Source organism: Coregonus clupeaformis, chromosome 16, assembly GCF_020615455.1.
Source record: "Coregonus clupeaformis isolate EN_2021a chromosome 16, ASM2061545v1, whole genome shotgun sequence".
Lineage (NCBI taxonomy): Eukaryota > Metazoa > Chordata > Actinopteri > Salmoniformes > Salmonidae > Coregonus > Coregonus clupeaformis.
The window spans coordinates 46,018,254-46,034,030 of NC_059207.1; the positions used below are offsets into that span (position 1 = coordinate 46,018,254).

Consider the following 15,777-nt stretch of genomic DNA (forward strand, 5'->3'; position numbering starts at 1 on the left):
GAAGAGTTCTCAGACATCAGAGGGAGCAGTATTAGCCCAGGTTGATTCATTACATGTGTTGCATCTGCCTCCGATTAAACAGGCCCAGAGCTCTGGCTGTCTCTGTTTGCGTCTCAAATGGCACCCTATTCCCTATATAGTGCACTAAGCTACTTTTGACAAGGGTCCTATCAAAAGTAGTGCACTATATAGGGAATAGGGTATCATTTGGGATGCAGCCTCTGGCTCTGCCTCACAACCCCAGCCTCTCTCTCTCTCTCTCTCACTCTCTCTTTCTCTTTCCCTCTCTCCCTCTCCCATCTGGTAGCCTGCTCTCTCGCACAGCCTCCTGAGTAAGACCCAGATTAACTCTAGTTGATGCTTTTTAAGCCTGTGGATAAACCTCCATACTGGGGCTACATTTGGACACACCTGCAGTATACACACTCGGAAACAGGACATTTTACACAGTGTCACTTCCACATGCCTGGGCTGGGTGTGTTGGAATCACTGGAGGACCATTGCTTACCTTGGTGTCCTCGGTCACGGCTGTCTGTAGTTGTACATGCTAGGTAAGAGGTGCTACTGTACATTAGCCTAGTTGCCAGAGCTAAAGCACCAGTTTGTGCTTTAGACAGCTGGCATGGCAGCTAAAAATAGAAGTTGGATAAAGCATGGCTCTGGCAACCTGGATGTAATGCCACACTGGTTTTCATATTTTTTGTCCTTTGCTCATACACATCTACTTTTCTCTTCTTATACTCCCAAGATTATAATGACGTCCTCAAGTCAGAATGCAAAGTGTCTGAAATGCGTGTTTGAATCAAAAGGCACATACATTAATTCAAGTCCCTTTTTCACAGATCCTCTAAAGTAGTTTGGCTGCGCTGATAATTATTTCTGATTTAATTAAAGGGATTGATATTTCTCAGGTTACTTGTTCGAAGAAGAGTGTCACTATTATCCGGTGTCACTTCTTTGCGTACAGTGTGAATGTTACCACTTCCCCAAAAAGTCATTTCTGAAAGTGATAATAAGAAGAGCATTTTCAGGCAGCTGAAATCAACCCGTGTTACACCATGTCTTCGTCCCAAATGACCTATATATTTTTTACCATAGGATTATGGTAAATAATAGTGCACTATATAGGGAATAGGGTGCTATTTGGGACGCAGACCACATCCCTGTAAGTGTTATGTCTAAAGGAGCTGATATCGTCTGTTGCTGTTAACATATCATGGATATGATATGATATGATATGGCTAAAGAGAGTCCCCATCGGTTGATATGTCGGTGTGTTGTTGGGCCAAAACTGGACACTGGATTTACACAGAGTCATTGTGATTTTATAATAGCTTATAACAGTTTGTGTTCATTCAGTCAGTTAGCGTTAAGGTGCATAAGGCAAGGCCAAGGGCCACTGAAACCTGTCTTTAGTCATAGGCTACATTCTGTTGTTTCAACATCACTCTGGTTGAAACTCCCTCAGAACCTGTCTTGTGCTTTTCTCTCATCTCCACTGATTTATGAGGTTATAGAGAGTCATAATTGATTAACCCTGTTGTTATGAAATGACTTTGGTATTTATGAACTGGATATATGGCATACGAGGCCTAGTTAAGGTTATTACATTGCGTAATACAATAAAGAAACTGAATTGATTTATTGCCTTTATTTAACCAGAAGTCTTTGAGAACACATTCTATTTTACAATAACAACCGACATTTCCATTAGGACAATCTATCTATCTATCTATCTATCTATCTATCTATCTATCTATCTATCTATCTATCTATCTATCTATCTATCTATCTATCTATCTATCTATCTATCTATCTATCTATCTATCTATCTATCTATCTATCTATCTATCTATCTATCTATCTATCTCAGAAACCATCTTGTGACTTTCATAGCAGTAGTTTTCTTTATTTTGCAAGAGGATTATTTTATTTATTTATCATGATAGCAACCATCATTTTAAAATATAATTATAGCAACCATCATATCATATAATGCATTACTTTGTTTTGAATCTGGAACGCCAATGTGGCCATCAGATCATAATACAAGTTATTATTTATATGAAGAAATATGGTACTTAGCCAATGCAGATCAGCTGTCATGCATAATGGATCTCAATAGATATCTATACAACCAACCCACAGTAATGAGTGTGTCTCATGCATTTGCCATCTTTTCTAGTAATTCAATTTTCTACTGCATTATGTGTGGCACACTTGTATTTCAAATGTTATATTTTTTAGATCCTCTCTAATAGCCTGCTCCTATCACTTCCTCTATGAAGATATTTAATCACATAGAAAAGGAACTACAACAATGTATCTTTCTTTCTAAACCATATCTCAACTACTAAATGTTAAATGTAATGCTGCCAAACCCAGAAGTCACTTGTTTATTATTGCTTTTTTCTCTCTCTTTAAACGTATTTTTTTTTATGTCTAGGGAACTTTGACTTGTAAATAATGAAGCTGAGCTCCAGACAGAAACAACAACACAACACTAAAGGGAAGTGAAGGATATTTAAATGTTTTCATTAGCATACGTAACCATTTGCAAAATACGCTCCTTCTTTCAACACTAATAGTGTATGCAGGAATCAACGCCTGTGTATCTTGGGAGGGGGAGAGAGAGAGGGAGATCTGCATAATTTGGATGCGTTGTTGACTCGGATAATGAAGAGAACACAAATCCTGAGGATTGCACTTGCTCTCGTTTCTAATAACATTACTAACATTTCAACATCATTGGCCTAATTGCTGTTGTTAGCAGCACTGAGAAATGCTTGCCTGCGATAAGAAGGGTGTGTGTGTGTGTCTGTGTGTGTGTGTGTGTGCGCGTATGTGTGCCTGCGTGCTTGGGTGTGTGTTTGTGCGTCCTTAGGGGCTGTGTGCTTATCAGTGCAGGGCAGACAGTGTTGTATTGAACCTGGTTGACAGGTGAGTGGGTCATGGTGGCGGGGGGGTGTTAGGGGAGAGCTCAAAGCCCCAGGGATAGGTTCTGAGGGACGAGTCCATGTTCAGGAGCAGGTGTGCCTCCCTGCCTCCACTCACTCTGGGCTCCCCCCTCTCTCAGCTCCCCTTTCTCCCCCAGGAGACATATGGTGAGAGTGATTGGAGAGGGCTGCAGGGCAGGGATGAGATGAGGGGGCCAAGGGGAGCCCAGCTCCACTCTACCCTGTTCATCTGTTACAGACAGGGCCTGTGGGAGTCTGATCGCTCCTGAGGGGGAACGCTGAATTAGGGCAAGAAGCGTTTGTGGTTTTTAAGGTTGACTCATTTGTTACTCTGCGGTGGAGGAGGAGGAGGAGGAGGAGGAGGAGGAGGGAGGCCTCCTACTTAGCTACAGTATCTGTGTGTGGTATATCATCCTCACACTAACACATCCCGGGTGGTGGGTTATTCTTGTTCATCTGTTTGTGTGCTACAGCTCATTTGTCTAGTGGGTCTGTGTTTTAATCTGACGAGTGACTGTTTTCTCTTGTCCTGGTGTCACTGCCAAGAATAGAAACACCATCTTGTTGCAATTTCACAAGCTCGTATTTGTACCCCTGGCAAATATGATGTAGTCCTTCCTGACTGACTACACTGTACCTGGAGAGAGTTATGGGGGAATTTGAGCTCTTGTATAATATGTGTTCCCTTTTTTATGTGGTCATTTATTACAAGGGGGATGAATAATACAGGATTAAGACACGTAATGGATACGCTGGGACTCGTCAAAATAAAAGCAAAAATCCATTTGCTCTCCCTGTAGTAAATCCACTACTTTGTCCTTGGGCTAATTTCCAGCTGGGGTGTTGTGGCTGTTACCATTGCAGAAGGGGAGGGAAGGAGGTGGGTGTAATGGTGAAGGAGGAGGGAGGGAGTGTGAGAGGAGGAGGAGGCAGACGAGACGTGTCGGGTGCTGCTGAGCTAAGGATGAACAAAGCCAGGAACTCCAGCACCGCTCGCCCTCCTTCCTTCCCCTGCCTCCGAGCAGCTGCCACTTCTGAGCCTGAAGAAAATGAAGGCAGATGAATCAATTTGGCCTGTGGCCCTAAAGTGCACTTGTCTGCGCCCCAGCCTGCGCCGGGGATAATGAGCCAATAGATTGAGCCAGTGCTCTGCGGCACTGAGGTGCATCTCTCTGCTGCTGCCTGCCTGCTTGATGCTCAGCACTGCTGGGCTGGGCCCCGCCATCTCCTCCTCCCTGTCCCCCAGCAGCAGTGGCTCGATCCCTCGCTGTGTCTCGTTGGGTTAATGGGGGTGAGGATCCTTTGCATAGGACACTTTTCAGAACAAATTAGAGGAAGGATCTGTATCCTGGCGGAGGCCCTCCTCTCCGGCACCGCACCTGGCCCAAAGTGCTGCCCCGCAGCCCCACCACAGCCTCACAGTATAGCCAGCAGAGAGGAGCAGCCAGGCAGAGGCTCAGGTCTGGATGAGGGTAATAAGGACTGACACAGGGATGAGGCTGAGGCACAACCTCCCAGACTACAGCTGACAGGTGAAGAGAGGCCGGGGAGAGGACAATGAGGAGAGAGGGAGAGGTGCTGAAGGGCTGAAAGCTTTTTAATTCGAGCAGGAAGGTGGAGACCCTTCTGACGCAGAGGCCCTGAAATGGCTTCCCTACAAGTTGAGAGGGGGGTCAAAAGAGCATTACAACAAAGCAGCAGCCACCAGCTCCCTGCCTGCCTGCGGGCTGGCTGGCTGCAGATTGATCGACATGGGAGAGAGGCAGGTTAGCCTAGCCTAGCATAGCCTAGCGTGAATGGACTGTCAACCCCACTGAAACACTGCTGTTTTTATCAATGTCACGACTAGCGCGGTTTGTTCTTAGGGGGTTTTCCTGTCTTTATAAACCACTGCAGTTCAGTTCAGTTTAAATGAGCAGGCCCAAGTCAGCAGTCAGCAGCTACTCAACTTGGGAGAAATTAAGACGCTAGAGGGCCCTTTGAAGCTAATTAAAGAGCACAGAGCAGAGCCTCCAGAGAGAGTCTGTCCGCAGAGCAGACACGTTCAATACCCAGACTAATGGGCCTAATTTCCAGTGCATTATTCATGTACAACACACACATTACTTGTGTCCTTTTTTTATTTCTGCAGAGTGCCTTTAATGCGGAGCGGAGAAACACTCGCCGCCGCCGCTTGAACTCAACCTGTTTAACCTTGCCCCGTGCTGTGCCTGGCAATTCTCCACGCCGTTGTAAACAAAATTAATCCACAGGACAGAAAATAGGGCTCTAAAACAGGGCCCTTTAGAGAGAAATTCCCCCTAGCATTACCCAGAGTGCCTTTCAAAGCTATGTTGACTTTGATCTTTGTCATCGGATTGGCCAATCAGATCTCAGAGGAGACATTAGCTCCACCTACAAGTCCTCTATAATGTAGCCTTGCCCTTCAGTGCAAGTAAGAAAACAAATTGGGTGCGTCCCAAATGGCACCCTATTCTCTATGTAGTCGTGCATTACATAGGGAATAGGCTGCCACTTCAGTACAAAAAAAGAATTAAAGAGATACAGATAGATCTCAAGACCAATTAAAGCCTCTCCCTGGACCTGAACTAACCACATCCTTAATCACAGGCTGACAGGGCTGCCAGTCTCTATCAGAGGCACTGAATTTTAGCCTGAATCAATTCCTCTTGTCCTGCTGAACAATAGGTTAGAGAGCCTCCTAACAGCCAGCCAGGCAGGCAGCATCGTTAAGCTGGATCGCTAATTAGCCCCTCTACTCTGATCAATAATCAGTGTGATTGCTGACTGAGGATCCACCACTACGGACCTGCTGGAGGGGGTGTAAACACTTTAGCTTGGATATTTGTCAGTGCTGATGCTTGGTAAACAAAGTAATCAGAGTGCCTGACTGTCTCCCTGGCTCTCAGTGCACTGCACTTGACATTTACATTTTACATTTTAGTCATTTAGCAGACGCTCTTATCCAGAGCGACTTACAGTTAGTGAGTGCATACATTTTCCATTCTGGCCCCCCGTGGGAATCGAACCCACAACCCTGGCGTTGCAAGCGCCATGCTCTACCGAGCTACAGGAGGCCAACCTCACTGCCCCTCTCTCCCTCTCCACCTCTGTCTGGAAGTGGATTCTTTGTGCCAAAAAAAGTTGTAATCATAAAGCCTGTCATCCATTTTCAGATTCAAGGAGCAATTAGCTTGACAGCCAGAGAGAGAGATTCAGAGAGAAAGATAGAGAAAGAAATAGAGGGAGAGAGACTGTGGGAGTTGCAGGATGGCAGACACCTGATTACGACCACCTGCAGGGTCTCTCTTTCCTTCCTGTCTGTGTGTCTGCATCCTGATTGCAGTATGTTGCCGGAGGCATTCTGCCATTTCTGCTGGGCTGTCACTACCGACCTCAACATACGCTAGTGCCTTTCGTCCAATCAGCAGGCCTCATCCGGCTTGACCTGGCCAGGGCCTCAGCAGGGTAATTAAAAGGGAATTGTGTCTATTTGGCTTGTCGCTGCTGGTCGCTGGTCACCGGGCAAACGGACAGACAGACAGAAGGGTAGACAAACAGCCAGGGCAGCCAATCTTTCTCTGTCTCTCTCTGCCAGCCAGGTGGCAGCGCCTCTGCCACGCCACCTCAGTATAGGACCTGTCAGATTAGCTGATGACCCTTTTAATTCGACTCTGCCGGGGGCCATAATTGATATTTCCCAGGAAAGGTTAATTGTTAGCAGTGATCTGCTTAAATGACAGTGGAGATCTGGAGACCGAGGCGAGCCACGGCGTGCTACGCCACCAGGGACTAGAGCAGGCAGAGCTGCAAGCTGCTAGTCAAGTAGATTACACCCCACAGGCAGCCATTCGCCTTCAGCCGTCCCAATTGTCTTCAGAGAGGGGCTTGTAGAGGACTGATAGGATGAGGTAGGGAGGGCTACCTCCTACCTCCTCGTCCGACCGTGGCAGTGTGGCTGCCTCCCATCTGTCCTAGGAATATGGGTCGCTGCCAAGCCAACGCTCCTCTCATGGCTCGTCTGTCTAGCCCCAACCAAACAACATGTTCTCTCGTGTTGGCAGACCCAAACAGGCAACTTTATCATTCGACGGTGTACCACTAGGCGTGACCGTTATGTGCAGATTGTAAACAATAAACAAATGCTCATAATTTTGGTAACTACTTTTCTGCAGACTGTTGTTGGATACAGGTGTTACATCAATGTGAAGGTCATGACTTTCAGGCGGACATTTTGGTTACTGCCAGTGCTTCTTTGCATACATTCAAACTATAAACTGACACTGAGACATGGGGCCACCAGTTTGCCTTTGTGTTTCACACTGAGCTACTTCTATTACGGATGGATTCCCTTTGTGTGAATACTGTGGCGCAACTTTGGTTTTAGAAGTGGGGGGGACATATATATAAAGTACCAGTCAAATGTTTGGACACACCTACTCATTCAAGGGTTTTTCTTAATTTTTTACTATTTTCTACATTGTAGAATAATAGTGAAGACATCAAAACTATGAAATAACACATATGGAATCATGTAGTAACCAAAAAAGTGTTAAACAAATCAAAATATATTTTAGATTTTAGATTCTTCAAAGTAGCCACCCTTTGCCTTGATGACGGCTTTGCACACTCTTGGCATTCTCTCAACCAGCTTCACCTGGAATGCTTTTCCAACAGTCTTGAAAGAGTTCCCACATATGCTGAGCACTTGTTGGCTGCTTTTCCTTAACTCTGCTGTCCGACACATCCCAAACCATCTCAATTGGGTTGAGGTTGGGTGATTGTGGAGGCCAGGTCATCTGATGCAGCACTCCATCACTCTCCTTCTTGGTCCAATAGCCCTTACACAGCCTGGAGGTGTGTTGGGTCATTGTCCTGTTGGAAAACAAATGATAGTCCCACTAAGCGCAAACCAGATGGGTGGCGTATCGCTGCAGAATGCTGTGGTAGCCATGCTGGTTAAGTGTGCCTTGAATTCTAAATAAATCACTGACAGTGTCACCACCAAAGCACCCCCACACCATCACACCTCCTCCTCCATGCTTCACGGTGGGAACCACACATGCGGAGATCATCCGTTCACCTACTCTGCGTCTCACAAAGACACGGCAGTTGGAACCAGAAATCTCCAATTTGGACTCATCAGACCAAAGGACAGATTTCCATCAGTCTAATGTCCATTGCTCGTGTTTCTTGGCCCAAGCAAGTCTCTTCTTCTTATTAGTGTCTAGTATTTAGTAGTGGTTTCTTTGCAGCAATTCCACCATGAAGGCCTGATTCACGCAGTCTCCTCTGAACAGTTGTCATCAAGGCAATGGGTGGCTACTTTGAAGAATCTCAAATAATATTTTGATTTGTTTAACACTTTTTTGTGTTATTTCATAGTTTTGAAGTCATCACTATTATTCTACTATGTAAAAAAGTGTAGATAAAGAAAAACCCTTGAATGAGTAGGTGTGTCCAAACTTTTGACTGGTAGTGTATATATATATTTTTTATCCAATCGGATAAACACTCCGAACAGTCTACCCAACCGCTCGGAGGCATCCGCGTGGTCCTAAAGCACACTGTTACCCTGTTTTGTATCACATTCCAATTATAAAACTGGGGGGGAAAGTTGCGCCCCTGTGTGAATAGACCACAGATGTGATTGAGACGGAGATTGGGTCGTGTTGTATCGAGGAGTTGCTGTGTAGTTTATGTGGCGTCGAGTTGGTCTTCTTTGACTGGAGTCGTACTAAAGAGATACTTTGTCTCTGTTCTAGAAAACATTTTTGGTAACACTTTCTATGAATACCCTCTTCATAATTCATTGCGAGCACATGTATAATGCTTTATGATATATGCATAATGCATTATAATGCACAACATATTATTTATATACTTTTATACTGTATAATAATATAATGCTTCTTCCTCTGTTTTTCTCCTCCAGATCAAGGCCCTGCAGGTGCGCCCAGTGAAGCTGGATGAGGATGGGGCCATGCAGGAGATCAACAGACCCAACAGGAGCACCTCTAAAGAGCACCTCAGTGAGGTGAGAGAGACCCTCTAGTCCTACCCCCCAGACCATCAGGCCCCAATACCTCCAGATCACCACATCTCCAGAATCCCAGACCATAGCTACCTACCTTGTTGCAACACGGTTAACTAGGGCTGTTACTCTCCCAGACCCTCAGAGATCCTAACAGGAGACCAGGCCAGCAGCAAGGTCTGTAGAGCTGTAGGGCTCTGAGGAGGAGGAGAGAGAGGGGGCAGAGAGGCAGCAGTGTGCAGTAGCTCATACTGGCCCAGACTCACACCTCATAAATCCCCATGCATTAGAAAACCTGTCTGGTCAACAGCGACAAGCAGGAAACGATTAGCCAAGACACACAGACATACAGCTATCACACTATGTCTTCTTCGCACCCTATTCCCTATATAGTGCACTACTTTTGACCTGAGCCCATAGGGCCCCGTAGGGAATAGGGTGTCATTTGGCATGCAGCCTAGATGCCCCTGCATTATTAAAAGCCTGCTATGGTTATGTAGATGTGACCTAACACTGTTCAGCCAGGTGGTAGCTGACCCTCGCCGAGTTAAAGGGTTAAAGATCTTTCCAATTACTGCAGAGCCTGCGTCCATATGCTAGCACATTTAAAAGATGAGTGGGTGGCGTAGTAAATGGAGGCAGCTAGGGGGTCGGTTGGTGCTAGGGATGAAATAATGCAATTTAGATACAGGGGAAGTAATGAGAATTTATGCAAAATCCCCAAGCGGCTCATTTTAAATGAATGTAGAATATGCTTCCTAACTAATGCCTGTCAACCAGGCCTCCCAAACCTCACTAAATTCAATCAGACAGTTCATTTAGCTGCACAGAACGGGAGGAGCATGGAGGGAGAGAGGGAGTTTGCTGCTTCTACAGCTGAAGAAGTGATCGAGGAAAAATGATGGAGAGAAAAGATTTTAATGAACTTATTAAATGCGTTGTTCAAGCTATTCAGAATTCCAAAAGAAAATCTAGAGACGTGGAGAGAGGGAGAGAAAAAAAAACACTCCCCCACATTTTATTTTCCCTTCCATTCGACCTCCTTTTCTAAGCCTCCTCTCTCTCTTTCTCTCTGCCTCTCTTGTCTCCCCCCTGCCATTCCTCATGAATTTGTGTAAAAGGCTGTTTTTAAATGAAAAAGTCAGTAGAAAGAGCCGGGTTTGGCAGATAAAACGATGCTGGCGGATGACAGTTCTGACAGGGAAATGCGACAGTGAAAAGGGTGTTGGGGGTACGGGAGGGGAAGGGGGGGACTGTTTAAAATGGCATGCTGTAATCGCTGACGGTGTTAGATATGGCGTCTCTCTAATCTCCTGCCAAATAGATGGTGCAAAAACACTGATCGCTGTAGCCATGTCATTCATCCCTATCTATCCATCTCCCTAAAACACAGCTAGGCTCTCTGAGCAGAGCCGGGCAACTACTGGAGAGGAAGGACTTCCTATTTCTATAAACACTGTTTTCCTTTTTCAACTCCCATGAAATCTGCCACTGCATTGCAAATTTTGATAAAATGCATAACGCACATTTGATACCCACATCAAAGTGGTTCCAGGCTGTAAGAGCTCTTAACTTAATATGTACTGTACTGTAGCCACAATTCATGAGTAAAATGGATTTTGTGTTGTTGGACCGCCAAAAGGAAACGGAGACAAACGAGAAGCTTGCTGCTTCCTCTCCGTACTGAGAACAGTCATGCATCAATTTAGGAAGCAGTGTTAGAGACGTGCGTGGATATGTTGTTTATTCATCTCCACGGTAGCTAGGGTCTTGTATCTGTTTACGTTGACTAGGTAATTCTACTCCTGGTTCAGCTGGGCCCAGGCAGAAAGCTGCCGTACAGGCAGGGATTAGGGAAATGTAGAGGGAGATTTTCTGTGCATCTGTGTTAGTGTGGGGAGGGAGTTGGAGGGGGGAGCCGGGAGAAGGGGGAAGAGAACACTACTGCTGGGGTCTCACAAATCCACTCAACCACCCACACTCTTAGAAAAAAAGGCGCTATCTAGAACCTTAAAGGGTTCTTCGGCTGTCCCCATAGGAGAACCCTTTGAAGAACCATTTTCGGTTACAGGTAGAACCCTTTTGGTTCCAGTTAGAACCCTCCTTTTGGGTTCCATGTAGAACCCTTTCTAAAGAGGGTTCTACATTACATTTACATTTTAGTAATTTAGCAGACACTCTTATCCAGAGCGACTTACAGTTAGTGAGTGCATACATTTTCATACTGGCCCCCCGTGGGAAACGAACCCACAACCCTGGCGTTGCAAGTGCCATGCTCTACCAACTGAGCTACAGGGGACTACTAAATGGTTCTACCTGGAACCCAAAATGGTTCTACATGGAACCAAACATGGTTCTACCTGGAACCAAAAAGGGTTCTCCTATGGGGAAAGCTGAAGAACGCTTTTGGAACTCTTTTCTCTAAGAGTTCACTCCTGCTGGAGAGCTGTAAGGCCTGCTGCTGGTTGCATACTGGATGCTGACCCCATTTTTTTAAACACACTTCACGCTCTGCGGAGCCATGATTGGCCCCTTTAAGTTCTCGCACCTCAAAAACCAATAGTCTGTCCCGTAGGAAAACCAACCGCCAGGCCCCGCCCTGCTTGTCACCGTGGCTTTGAGGGTCCGGGGGAGGGGGCGTGGAAATGGGGAGAGGATTAGGGGGCGGATTTAGCAACATTTCTGTTCTCCAGGGCTGTTTAGTTAACCCTAAAACACCGCCAGTGTCCTCCACAACCCCACACCCCTATGCCTCTCCCCTATCCTCCCCCTCCTCGCTGCTGCCTCTCTGGGGCAGGTTCTTAAATCCTTTTGAAGTCTTAAGCGCTGCAGAAATCCATTGAGAGCCACGTATAATGGCTTTTAAGAGAGAGTGTTTAGCTGTATCCCGACCCCATGGCTTATGAACCGCTACCTGCTTTAATGGATTTTTTCCCCTCTTCCCTTCACCCGGACTAAATCCAATGGATTGTCCCTCATTATCATTTAAATAAGCCTCTCTTTCTACTCCAAACGCTCCAACTTGAATGAACCCTGCATAGTAAGGGTAATTCCAAATGGCCTTGGCCTACCATTACATTTACATTTTAGTCATTTAGCAGACGCTCTTATCCAGAGCGAGTTACAGTTAGTGAGTGCATACATTTTTCATACTGGGCCCCCGTGGGAATTGAACCCACAACCCTGGCGTTGCAAACGCCATGCTCTACCAACTGAGCTACAGGAGGCCACTACTACTGCACTTAGTCACACACACACGCACATGCACACGCACACGCTCACACACACACACACACACACACACACACACACACACACACACACACACACACACACACACACCACACACACACACACACACACACACAGTCTACTTTTTTCCCTTTGTGTCCACATACATGGCCGCCTCTGCCCTCCACCTCTAGCCCTCCTTCTCTCTCTCTCCGGCAGTGGGGACAGAAGGGGTGAATAGAGAGGGAATAGTCTTTTGATTCCCGCAGAGCTGACTTTCCGGTTCGCCATAGGACACCTCCCTAATCGTCACAGTGGGGTTGAGTCTGTGAATCAGAGGGAGCAGAGGCACTGATGAGGGCTAAAGCACAGAGGCAGGTGTGGGAAGGAGGGAGGGATGGAGGGAGAGAGAGATGGATGGATGGAGGGATTGGAGGTACTATGGACAAAATTGGTCTAGCAGAAAAGTCCCCTCCTGAGACTGGAGGAGAAATTGCCAATTGAAACTGCGGAGTAAAAGGGGGCAAAGTGGAAGGTGTGGAAGGAGAGGGAGATTGGTATTCTGAGTGAGTGAGAGACAGAGAGAGAGACAGAGAGAGAGATAGAGAGCAGCTTCCTCCAGTTTGTCTGGCCCCTCACTCTGAGTTTGAACCAGGATGACTCTCTGTCAGGGGCCTTGTCTATCAACAGAAGCGAGCACTGTCAGCAATATTATGCGGTGTCAGTGTATTTGACATTATAAGTGCATAAGTGACATTCATTATTGGATTTGTCCATACATGCATTCAAAACTCAATTTTGACCCTAAGCTACACCCCAAGAACTATACTCTAAATGTTATCCCACTAAACAAAACATTTTTTTACACAAATCAATGAAAGATGGGTTTTTAAGGGTAATGCAATGGAATGGTATACAGTATTTGTTCACATTTAGCAGACGCTCTTATCCAGAGCGACTTACATTATTTATTTATTTATTTTTTTCATACCCACTGTGGGAATCGAACCCACAACCCTGGCGTTGCAAACGCCATGCTCTATCAACTGAGCTACATCCCTGCCGGCCATTCCCTCCCCTACCCTGGGCCAATTGCGCGCCGCCCCATGGGTCTCCCGGTCACGGCCGGCTACGACAGAGCCTGGATTCGAACCAGGATCTCTAGTGGCACAGCTAGCACTGCGATGCAGTGCCTTAGACCACTGCACCACTCAGGAGTTCACTCCAAAAACACATATTTCAAAGTGTTGTCATTGTCATTTTAACAGCATAGGTAGGGGGTGTTGTCAGTATTAAGCATTCATATTCAGTCGTAAGCATTCCTACCATTGTATTTTCCTTTGTAGTACTACTGCAACGATACCCTTGACTCCAGTGGTGTCATTTCATTTGCACTGCAGTAAGCAGTTGTTTTGAGAGAAATACCCTTTTCATCTCCCTCTCCCTAGTCAAGGCCATGCAGAATTAATGGCAGTGACGTTTTTGCTAGCTAGTGCAGGTCGGGCGCAGGCGGGCGGGGCGGGAGGGAGAAGGTTAACGTGAATATTGATATTAAAGCGTAGCTGCTTCATCATGTCTGTGTCAGCGGCTGGCTCATGGTCCCTAAAGGTCAACCCTGTTCTCCTCTCTCTCTACAGAGCTCCACTCACTCGCTGTCAGGCCGGGGCTACTCGGTAAGTGACATTTTCATGCTTCATGGCTTTACGGCAGAATTACAATCTCAAACGGCTCTCTTTATGGCCCCGCCGCTCGACACTTTAATTATGTTAAATAGAGTAATGGAGAAATCATGATATTAGGGACATTACTCCTGGATGACTGACTGATTAAATTGTAGGAAGGAAGGTAAGGGATGCATCCTGAATGGTACCCTATTCCCTATGTAGTGCGCTATTTTTGACCAGGGCCCTCTGGTCAAAAGTAGTGCACTATTTATGGAATATGGTGCCATTTGAGACTCAGCCAAGGTGTCCTGCTCTACCTTGGGTAAATGTGGCTGTTTTATTGACATCCATCACATCAGGCCGTGCAGGCAGGCAGGCAGCCATTCAATAGTTCTGCAGTTTAAGTGTTGGAGGAGATGCCTCCACTGCCTGCCAACTACAAGCCATTTGAATCAGTTGTCAGACAATATGCTTAAAAGCCTTTAAAAAAGTGAGTGCCTGCATTGTTACATAATCCCCCCCCCCCCAAAAAAAAAAATATACATATAATATCATAAACACCCTTATTCTTTCAGAAGACCCATAGCATAGCTGTTCTAATGTAGGCCTAACTTATGAATAGGGGAAATATAACTGCTTTCACATTCAGCTCTATACTTCCATTACCTTTGAATTTAAAATGTATTATGCGTTCTTGTATAAAGTGCTAAATCTTGTCAGCCCAGTCCTTTTATACAGTAGACTGTCTCACTTAGTGTCACTAGGAGACTATTTTTACCACTTGAAAGCATATTTTGCAGACTACACAAGTCAACAGTATGTGTTTTTCAAACCTTATGAACTTGTTCACTTATCATTATTTCCAGAAAGCTGATGAGTTTTGTTTTAATTATGAGGTTCAGAGTTGATAGAGGCAGTCTTGAGTCTTGTAGTTGTCCTTGTTGTCCTCTACAAGAAGGGAGAATTTATAGAGATACATTTTTAGCTCCCGTTACTCCACTAGACCTGCCTGTGAGTGACATATGGCAATTCTTATCGTAGCTTTAGTGTGATCAAACAAATAAACAACATCTATAAATGGTTTGTCACTGCTAATCAGGGGAAGAGTATCTGCTGAGGTAGCGTTTAAAGAGGCGAACAAAGCTTAAGTTAAAAGACATTGATCTGTGTGGGGTTTTATTGTGCTGGTGTGTGGAAATGGAACATGTCACTTTCCTATTCCCTCACGGCTGCATACTCTCACTGACATGAAAACAAACAAGACCTCCCGGAAGCTGTTGCAGCCCTTTGGCTCGAGCTGTCAGTTTGAGTCTGATGGAGGGCAGGAAGGAAGGAGGAGAACCCCTCTTCATCTGTTCTTTACAGAGAGAGAGAGCGAGAGAGAGAGAGGAGGGGGGGAGAAAGAGAGAAAGAATATTATTGAGAGAGGGAGTAGGATTGAGAAAGATTGAGAGAGCAGTAGGAAGGAAAGGAGAGGAGAGAGGGAGGAAAGCAAGACAAAAATGAAAGTGCACAGGAAGTCTGACATTGTCAAGCGCCTGCCCTGCCTCCCTATCTGATGGTGTGCGCTGCAGTGTGGTGGAGCCCTTTGGGCTGCTTGTGGGCAGACTGACAGAGGGTCAGTGCAGGCTTCTGGGGCCACGCAGGAGCCCTTATCAGCAGGTGCTCCGGGCTCTGTGGTAGGGCCTAGGGCCTGTCTGAGAGAGAGACAGGGAGGGAGAGATGAAGGCAGCCGGTGTGGGAGGAAGGAGGGAGTGTGGGAGGTGGGTGGTGGAGGGTTGGAGGGCAGGCAGGCACAGAGAGAGAGGAGGCACAGAAAGCTGGGTTATCTGATGGTCAGCCCTGGGCTCTTATCACCATTACCTACCCACGGGGGGGTTGTTATCTGTCA

At 46.1% G+C, this 15,777-nt stretch overlaps 1 protein-coding gene across 8 annotated transcripts in view; it reads left to right on the top strand.

Moving 5' to 3' along the window:
- The window catches only part of LOC121585002 (autism susceptibility gene 2 protein-like), a 399,498-nt gene that overhangs the window by 139,266 nt on the left and 244,455 nt on the right, over positions 1 to 15,777 (top strand). For all 8 annotated transcript variants that reach the window (XM_045225745.1, XM_041901300.2, XM_045225746.1 and 5 more), the window contains exons 3-4: positions 8,893 to 8,994; positions 13,860 to 13,895. In XM_045225745.1, the coding sequence (XP_045081680.1) occupies positions 8,893 to 8,994; positions 13,860 to 13,895 (138 nt within the window). The remainder of the gene's footprint in view (positions 1 to 8,892; positions 8,995 to 13,859; positions 13,896 to 15,777) is intronic.